The sequence below is a fragment of the Gossypium raimondii genome, chromosome 11 (assembly GCF_025698545.1).
Source record: "Gossypium raimondii isolate GPD5lz chromosome 11, ASM2569854v1, whole genome shotgun sequence".
Classification (NCBI taxonomy): domain Eukaryota; kingdom Viridiplantae; phylum Streptophyta; class Magnoliopsida; order Malvales; family Malvaceae; genus Gossypium; species Gossypium raimondii.
Window position 1 is genome coordinate 30,879,539 of NC_068575.1, and position 10,000 is coordinate 30,889,538.

Below are 10,000 nucleotides of genomic sequence, written 5' to 3' on the forward strand. Positions count from 1 at the left end.
TCAAAGGTTTTTAAAATAAAAACGATATTTAAAGTTAGGGATTTTCGAGGAAAATTGAGCCCTAACGTATTGGGTTCCGATTTTCTTTGTTAATTCTAAATAACCGAGAATATTCGTTATTTAAAATATAAACAAAAATCATTTTCGGGAATTTAATATGTTATGTCCTAACGCATTGGGCATGACATATTGCTTTCTCAAAATGAAGATCTTTAAAAAATTAATGAAAAAGCGATATTCAAATTCGGGGATTTTGAGAAATTGTACCCTAACGTATTGGGTCTCAATTTCTTCACATGACTTGAATAATTGATTATCCTTTTCAAATTTCAAAATTTGAGTTCAACAAAATCTTTTTAATTTTCGACACCAAGACATTAAATAATCAATTTGGTACCGATTTTTGGGCGTTACGAGGGTGCTAACCCTTCCTCGTGCGTAACTGACTCCCGAACCTGTTTTCTCAAATTTCGCAGGCCAAAATTGTTTTTAAAGTGAACCGATCACACCTGAATCAAGGATCGGTGGCGACTCCAATTTTTGTTTTTAAAGTCGATAACTAAATTTTTTTTTTTCAAAAAATGGTTTCGACATAAGTTAGAATAATGTTCAAATTAGAGTAAAGTCATATGTAGAGAATTTGATGATGTGGTACTATATAATAATTAAAGATTTTAGAATCCTTCTTATTTCCTTTAAGATGACTAGATTTTAATACACAGACTTATTCTCTTAAATCATTTAAATTTTCCTACAGTACACAGGTTTTATTACGTAGTATTATTTTTATAAAATATTTATATTTAAATTGAATCATACAACTATTACCATCCATCATTGTGATTGTCTTTTAAAATTAATTTTATTACAAATTTTAACCGTAACTCATTTAATTTTTAACTATGTGTAATGTTTTCTTTTACTGCTTTCTTAAATTATATTTTAACAATTCATTTAATTATTAACACTTTTATAGAAAAATAACACATGTTAATAACATTTATCAAATTAATATTATATTAAAAATATAATAAAAGTTAATTACATTTGTTGATTAAAATAGAGAAAAGATAATTATAAAATTATAAAAAAATCAAATATTAACATTTTTACATTAAAACAAACTAATTTAACAATATATAAATTAAATAAATAATCCATAAGAAATTATTAATAATATTATTTAAATTATAATATATTGATATTAATATTCAAACTATAATGAATTTAATATTAAATATTAAATAATTTAAATTAAATAACATTAATATAACTGATTACTTTTAGAAATAGTTTGTAATTATATTACTTTTTCAATTCATTAATGATTTTTTTTAAAACCAACATTATAAATTTGTAAATACAAACTAATTTTAGAACTATGATATTTGTGTCATACACTCATCTCTAATTCAAATATTTATTGCATTAAAATGCATGTCAGTCAATTGGACGAAGAATCAAAAGTTAAAATGGTAACATATAATCGAAATAGTAAAAACAGTTTTGAATGGGTAACAAACCAAAACCGATTAACACTTGAAAATCTATTTTTATCCTTGATTTTTTTCTAACTTTTAATATTTCTATATATTTTTTAAAATTTCTTAAAATATTTGACTTCCGATCTTATATTTATGACATATAATTGCTTACAAATGTTGATCAAATATCAAGTCTAATACATCACAAATCTTTCATAATTTGGAATGGCTAATTCTGCCATGGAACTCAGATTCTTAAATTTTATTTTTCCATTAGGACCGAACAATGAACTAAAATTTCACCATTATCATTACAAAACATCATAGGATAATGTTCCTTGCATGCTTCAAGGAAACACACCCCTATGACTATAACAAACAAAAACTCACCCACACTTTAAACTTATTTTAATTGGTCTTTCTGCAATCAAGCCTTATCTCTCCATTGGTACCAGTCAAGGGGTTTATGTTCCCCATCTTTATCATGGCCTTTGCAAAGCTATTAAAGAATTGGCTTTGGCTGCTTGCAAACCTGTTGACAATGGCCACAGTTTCAGCCCCTTTTGTGGAGAACAGTTCTTGGTCGGTTTGAAGCAGTCCCCTACGGTTTTGAAGATTCAAAAAGTACTTGTTGTCGAACGTAAGCGAAGTTTGTTCGTCGAGATCGATCAAACTCGTAACGTCTCCGCCTTTGGGACATAGTTGTCGAAGTGTTTTCGCGTATGTCCCGTTGAGGATCGGGTCAATTTTCCCTGATACGTTATTGAAATTGTAGAGGCGGTCCATAAATGCAGCACATCGAGCCCTTCCAAATGTGTGAACACCTGAGAACCAATGAGTATTTCATGAAAAATGAAACATGTTAAATGTTTGTTCATCGAGTGTATTCCATGTGCTTAGGCTCGGGTTTAATGTTTGTGCATACCGGACAAAGCGACTAGATCAGTGGAATCAAGTCCCATGCTCTTGAACAGGGTTGCAATATTGGCAAGGCTCTCATGTCCGGTGGGGATGGTTCCAGTTCCTTCCCGGTGTGCGGTCCGACTATCCCTTCTTCCTAGTGGGACTTTCCATGTTGGACCTCCACCCTGCAAACCAAACACACTCATTAAATAACATTGTTCTACTGCTAATTGGATCAATGCAAAAGATCAGCAGCATTAATAACAAAAAACATACCAAGGAAACAGAAATTTGAGCAGCCAGGGCCAAAATATCAGCACACGAGACGACGCGAGGGCAAGCTTTCTCCAACGCTGTTTTGATATCATCGATAACAGCATATCCATCCGTCGAAAGGTTCGGGGTTGCCGTTTTCTCACTGTCCGTACCGTTCAGCAGTAGCGAGGCATCGCAACCCTGCAAGTACACCGTTAGTGCATGCATGTATATACATTTTGGTATGAGTTATATATATAATGGAGCAAATATTGTGTTGTTACATGGACGAAACAATCATGAAAGTGAAGGCGAATGAGCTTGGGAAATATCCAAATGTCATTTTGTTCAGCTTGCTGCAGCACACTCCGAACAATGCTGGACGCATTGGGGCAGGTTTTGGCGTAATATGTGGCACTGAGTTGAGAATTAGATGTCCCCACCATCATTGCTAGCAGGAAAAGGGTAGTAATCATTTGAAACGAAGACATTCTTTTTTTAAAAAGATGGATTATTATTTGAAAGGAAATTGAGGTACTGTAAGAGACTCCATAGAAGATCCTTTAAATAGAGGTATTCTCATAGCTGGGGTTGCAAGTTGCGCATTTGAGCATATCTGGCATAGGGCAGTGTGAAACATTATTATTTTGATATGATTCTTTGATCACCCTTATCAATAATAATGCAAACGCGTGGTTGTCATCTCTTTTTTTATTCTCGACTTTGAAATCCAAGATCCGAAGTTCATGCGTTTTTTCTTTTTAAAATAACATTTTTACACGTTTTGTATATCAAGAGCTAAATGATGTTCCACTTCACTTAATGGCCTCACATTGTGTACCTATGGGTTTTAGTTTTGGTTTTACTCTAATTAAATCTTCGGAACTATTCTAATTACTAGTTCCATTGTGTTTTTCAATGTTGGTTTTTGTCACTATTGTAATTGTGATTATATTTGTATCTGTATTTCAATTCTAAAAAATTAATTTCATAATTTTTATTTTCTTTTAAATTTTTAATTGTTCATTTGGGGTTAAAGGTTTAGGTTTTAAGAATTTGGTTGATAAAAACACTTTTTTAGTCTTTTTAATTTTGATATTGAACAAATTAATCCTTTTAAAAAATTGGAGCAATTTAATCCACGTTAATTTCAAAAGTAAACAACTAAGGACAATTAATTATATCGATTAACTTTTTCCATCAATTGTACTTAATTTTCATTGATATAATAAAAAAATAAGCTTTTAATATTTACATATTCTATCAATTTAGCCCCAATTTAAAAAATGTATATAATTTTGAAAGTTCTAAAACAATCAAAAGAATTTATAAGAAAAACTTTATCTTCAAAATTATATATATAGACAAAATGTATAACTTTTAGGGCTAAATTTATCATTTTCAAATTGAAAGAAATTAAATTACTTGATTTAAAAAAAATCAATTTACTCAATATTAAAATTAAAAAGACCGACAAATTGTTTTTACTAATTCAATTCATCAATCTCATATGGAAAGAAATATGATGTGAGAGACTATGCATTATTAGTTTTATGCAACATCAAGATGGTTAATCAGTAGCAATGGTCACAAAACAAAGTGTTGCTTGCTTGCATAAATTGATGTATTCAGCCCATTCTATGTTTCTTTACCAAAATTTGGTTCCTTATCACTATTTTTCTTTTTATAATTTCGATTTTATCCATCAAAATCATTGTTGCCTAAGCTCTAAAGATTATGAAGTTACACATCATGCAAGGACTAATTATTATTATTTTTACTCTCAATCAATCAGATGATACGTATATAAAAAGATTTTAAAATTAAATTAACTACATTTTAATGATGCAATAATATTTAGTTCATCGATTATCTATAAAATTATACAATATTAATCCGACAAAGATATATATATATATATATATTATAGGCATACTTTTGTTAATTAATATAATGAGATATTGAATGTAATGAATCACATGTTGAAACCTCGTTATTAGAAACCCTTAATGCAAACATAAACAATAGAAATTTTATAATAATAAAGTAAATTTATTCCTAGGTGGCATCACATGGTTATACCTAAATTATTATAAATTGGTGATAAAATTTTATTTAAATAAAAGGACCAACTCTGGGGATTTTAAAAAAAAAAAAAATTCTTCATCCATGAAGGCAGCTCCTGGGTAGCTTCTCACATCAGATGGCATAGCTGCAAAATTTGACCAATTCGCACCTTTTCTTCCTGCTGACATGGAATTGGTAGACTTATAGAACCACTACATTTTGTCCATGCATATAATACATGCAAGTTTATGTGTGTGCGTGTGAACAAACACATACATATTTGTTGTTTTTAACACCGACATGTACGTGTATATCTATTTTTTTAGTAATTTTTTGATTATCTGGTTTTTCTATATTTGACCATGATAGATACTGTTAAGATCATCATCGTTTTATTATTTCTCTCTCATCCCTTTTGGTTAGAGGCAGGGGCGGAACATCTGGAGGGCTAGAGGGTGCCTTGTCAAAAAGAATAAATAATTTTAGATTGGTCCCCCCAACAATTAGAAAACTCCAGAGTTAAATACTGGTAATTCAATTGTTTGTTATTTTTCAATTCCTCTTTATTTTATTATTTACCAAATCTGATTTTAATTGTAAAGATAGGGGAGAGTAAACTTTAGAAATTATAATTTACCATTTAACTACTTGAATTTTTTTTCTCTTTCTCATTCTCTAACTGCCTAACATATAATAAAATTATATTTAAATAAGCAAATTACGCTACTCTTAGTTGTTATAAATTACACAATCAAAATACTAACATAAGTGCTCAAGGACCAACTTTTGCTCAACGCCATTTGAATTTGTGTTTATCTTACATGGGGTTAAGGAGATTATTCGGTTAAGGGAGTTTCAAAAATATTTTTTTTATGCTATTTTAGTCCCCTTAATGAAATCCTAGTTTCGCCCTTGGCCAGAGGTAGATTTTGACATTAGATTTAATGAGAATTTATAGAAATTTTAGATGAGTTTAATTAAAATTTTAATAACTTTGAAGTAATTTAATGAAACTTTTCAAAAAAATTCGAGGCAATGATCGTTTGTCCCTACTCTTTACCGTAGATTTTAAAATTTGAATATCACCTCCATGAATATTAGATACATCTATAATTTCCTCTCTCTACCCCTACTTTATTTAACATTTAATAGTCATTTATAATAATTTCAATATGCATTCCATATATAAATATGAAAAATAATCTATAAATATCACAGCTAAATATTTTAGGTTTATTGCCTAATATATGATTACATCTCAATCCTTTTAAAGTTAAATGTACAAGGCGAAATAGAATTAAATGGTTAATATAACTTTTAGCCCTTGAACTTGACAATTAGGTCCACTTTGGTATATGTACTTATTTTTCTCCACTTTAAAAGGTAGGGATTAACTCATAAAAATGTGAAAAGTGTTGTGACCTTAATGTAATATTCAAAATTCATGGGGTCAAAATATAATTATGGAAATTTTTGAAGGACCAAAAGTGCAAATACCTTGTAGGAGGAAAAGACTAAAGAATAAAATAATTTGGTGAATAAGGACCAAATTAAATAAGTGAAAAAGAGAGGGACTAAATTAGAATTTTACCAAACGTAAGAAATGAAACAAAAGTGAATATTAAGATATTAAAAGAGAAAATGATCATTTCTCAATCTAGTTATTTATCATGAACTACCATGATAATAATTAGTGGAAAATGGTGTTAGAACATGATTGGTTAGAATATTTTATTAATATTTTACCATAATACTTTATTTTAAGATATTTGTATAGAAATATGAAGAAAATTCTTCATACTTATCGATGCTTCAATGCCACCGGCATTATAAGAGGGGGAAGAAGTTTTCATTTCTTACAATTTGGTCCTTTTCCATATAATCTCACTATTTCTCTCAAAATTCTCAGAAATTTTCATAGGCACCAACGAGGAAAAATTAAGTAGAGACTCTAGAGAGTATGTTCATCAATTTAAAAGCAAGAAATTAGTAGGTGGAAGTGAAGAAAATTAGAAAAAAAGAGAAGGATAGTCATGTAATTAAGGAAGAAAAGGAAGAGAAGAAAATGGGAGGAAATTCTTGATTAAAGAGGTAATTTTTCATATTAACTTTATTTGTATTTCAAAAATTAAGTTGGATATGTTGTGATTTGAATGTATTATATGAGAATTTAGTCAAAATAGTAGAGATATAAGGTATTTTAGAATCAATGATATATAAAGACATGAAGTTTTTATGAGAAAAGAGAGATATAATTTGTATCATGAGAAATGTTAAGATAAAGAAATGAATATGTTACTAACATATGAAATTGTGTGACTAAATTGACCAATAATCAAAAGTATAATGATTATATACATCCAATTGAAAGCTAATGCAAAGAATCATGGCAAAGTAAATATTTTTACTAAAACAGTTTCGAACAATAGCAGTAGCTCAACTTTGAAATATTAATAAAAAATTTAGAAATTGAGTTAGAGGTTGAACCAAATAATAATTAAAGTCTATTTAGTCTAGTTTTGTATATAAGAAATGGTATAAGCAATGGAATTGTAGATCATGAGATAAATAAATTTAAGTGAGACAAGGTTAGATTGATTTCGGGTTCCCTATTCGACTATGAAAGATCATTAAAATTGTAAAAAAATGTTTAGGATATGAAATTTATTTTTATAAAATGTTAATGTGTCTATTTTAAGAAAAAAAAGGCAACATTATATGAATCTTGTACTGAAAGATAAATGATTTTTAGTGAAGGGTCAAAGTTGTCTTGTAACACCTCTAACATCTTTCTGTCGTCAGATTAAGGTTACAGAGTATTACAGCATATAACAAAACAATTTACATCATTAAACTATTCATTTATTAAATTAAATACAACATTTGAATCTACATTTCATTCATAGCATAATCACAATTACGAGATTTTAAACGAGCATACAGGACATAAAAATGACTTTGAAATCATCTAGGGACCAATTTGAATTAAAAAAGAAAACATGAAAAAATTTGAAAACAAGGGTCACACGGTCATATGGCCAGGCCGTGTGACAGAGCTCAAGCTGTGTGGCTCAGGGACAAGTCGTGTGGCCAAACTATGTACAATTCGAAATATGGGTCACACGGTCGTGTCTCAGCCCGTATGCCCACCCGTGTGAGTGTTTGAAATGTGGTCACATGGTAGTGTCACAGGCCGTGTGCCAGATTGTGTCAAACCTGCACCTCAAATTAACAATACATACGGCCGTGTAAACATACCGTGTGACAATTTGTGTCCCAGGCCATGTGCACCTAAAATAACTTCCAAAACAAGCAATTTCATGCACCGTTTCTTAAAAACCAAATCAAACCATTTCCAACCCTATTCACCTATTCAAAACACATCTAAACATGCCAAAAACATACCAAAAACATGCAACCTATGTGCATAACCAATATGCACCACAATTTAAACACTAATCTAAACTCACATTCAATATACACATGTTCTTATTTTATAAAACAACAAACATATCTATTCATATATTTCATTTACATCCAATGAACCAAACATCAAACTAGTTCCATAAGGCATATAACAAATGGTCAAAAACATTTATATAGACATACCATTACCATCACACACCACAATCAACCAAAATACTAATTAAGATTCACATCAATAAACACATCTCATACTTCAATTGACACAAAACATATCCATAATACTTATGACATATATATATCGAAATCCTATTTATATGCCACTTATAACCAGACCAAAGTGAACAGATGGTTATAGATCAAGTTGCCAGATAGTGTAATCTCCAAAGCCAATCCAATTGACAGCTTGTATCTGACAATCTCGAGGAAGAAAAACCAAAACGAGGTAAGCTTGCGTAAAGATTAGTAAGTTCATAATAAACTTTAACTTTAACTTACCGTAAAAGATGTAAATATTTTACAAGATAATTCAACATCATGGTCATAAGTTCATTAATTACCTATACACAAAACAAGTCTCATAAAGTTATTGAGTTCATATATAAAATATGTAACTTTATCATATTATCAAACATATACATGAAAAGCACATTTGGTATATAAACCAATCATCAAATACTCATTTAATATTTAACATATTTATTTCAAGTATTCATTTTAAATGTCCCTTTTCCCATATTTATATTCTTATAAATATTTTGTATAAACACTTCAATAACCATTTCATAAATATTTCCATATAAGCATTTCATTTAATCATTTCATCTTACCATTTCATTTGCACATTTAACACATAATCATTCTCAGATATGACATTTCTTTTCAATAATTCATATAAACATATCATCCCCAAATCACTTACTTCAATTAAACAATGTGAAAACTAAATAAATTAGATTAATCAAACCTCGTCAATCATTTACAAGACACGTATAGGATTAGTACTGAAAATGGTTCATTATATGATTCCTGTTACATAATAATTCAATCCAAACTAATTCATATATGTATATAAAACCTACCTTTAATAACATAATCATCAATATGAAACATATTACAAGATCATTCTTGATACAATATTCAAACGGTATACATCAATATTTCAACATTAGACTCATATTTTCATATCCCGGTGAACTATAGCAACATGACTCAGATACTCAGGTTCCCCAAAACACACTAGAGAGCATCGAAATGTTAACAGAGGCATTGACGTGCAAACTTGTACAAGCACGCGTACAAACTCTATTGGCATGCCAATTGTATCCTAACCATTTACTACGCTCAATCAGGCTTTGATAATTTAATTCAAACATTAACAAATTTGTACAAGCACGCGTACAAACTCTATTGGCATGCCAATTGTATCCTAACCATTTACTACGCTCAATCGGGCTTTGATAATTTAATTCAAACATTAACAATCAGAGGCACTTCGTAATTTCCCAAACACATATTGAACATTCATGAAACTCATTTCAATAACATATAATCACGACATTCACCAATTATCAAATACTTGTTTCTTGCTTGTAGTAAATTGCAATATTTAGGGATTTATTACTTAATAACAAAATTTCATATAAACTACAATTAATTCAACATATATTAATACAATATATAAAATAAAAATGTATGTATACTTTATACTATGAACTTACCTAATATATACCAATGATCGACTCATAGGGACTATTTCATAATTTTTCTTTTCCTCAATTATCTTCCGCATTTAATCAAATCTTGATTAATAATAATTAAATTCAATTTTATCAAATTCAAATACATATTCCAGCTCACCTTTATGC

At 29.3% G+C, this 10,000-nt stretch overlaps 1 protein-coding gene across 1 annotated transcript; it reads right to left on the reverse strand.

Moving 5' to 3' along the window:
- Positions 1–1,695: 1,695 nt before the first annotated feature.
- Positions 1,696–3,164, reverse strand: LOC105804216 (peroxidase A2). Its single transcript, XM_012636719.2, has 4 exons — positions 2,927–3,164; positions 2,664–2,843; positions 2,410–2,572; positions 1,696–2,308 (listed from the first exon to the last, which is right to left on the reverse strand). Exons 1-4 carry the CDS (start codon positions 3,131–3,133, stop codon positions 1,893–1,895), a joined length of 966 nt encoding a protein of 321 aa, XP_012492173.1. The 5' UTR covers positions 3,134–3,164; the 3' UTR covers positions 1,696–1,892.
- Positions 3,165–10,000: the final 6,836 nt, after the last annotated feature.

Bases quoted from the DNA above. Each gene is read 5' to 3' on its own strand.
- LOC105804216 (XM_012636719.2), bottom strand. From the start codon at position 3,133: ATGTCTTCGTTTCAAATGATTACTACCCTTTTCCTGCTAGCAATGATG. The intron at 2,844-2,926 runs GTAACAACACAA...GTGTACTTGCAG, and splicing joins TTCATGATTGTTTCGTCCAT to GGTTGCGATGCCTCGCTACT. The intron at 2,573-2,663 runs GTATGTTTTTTG...TTTGGTTTGCAG, and splicing joins CTCAAATTTCTGTTTCCTTG to GGTGGAGGTCCAACATGGAA.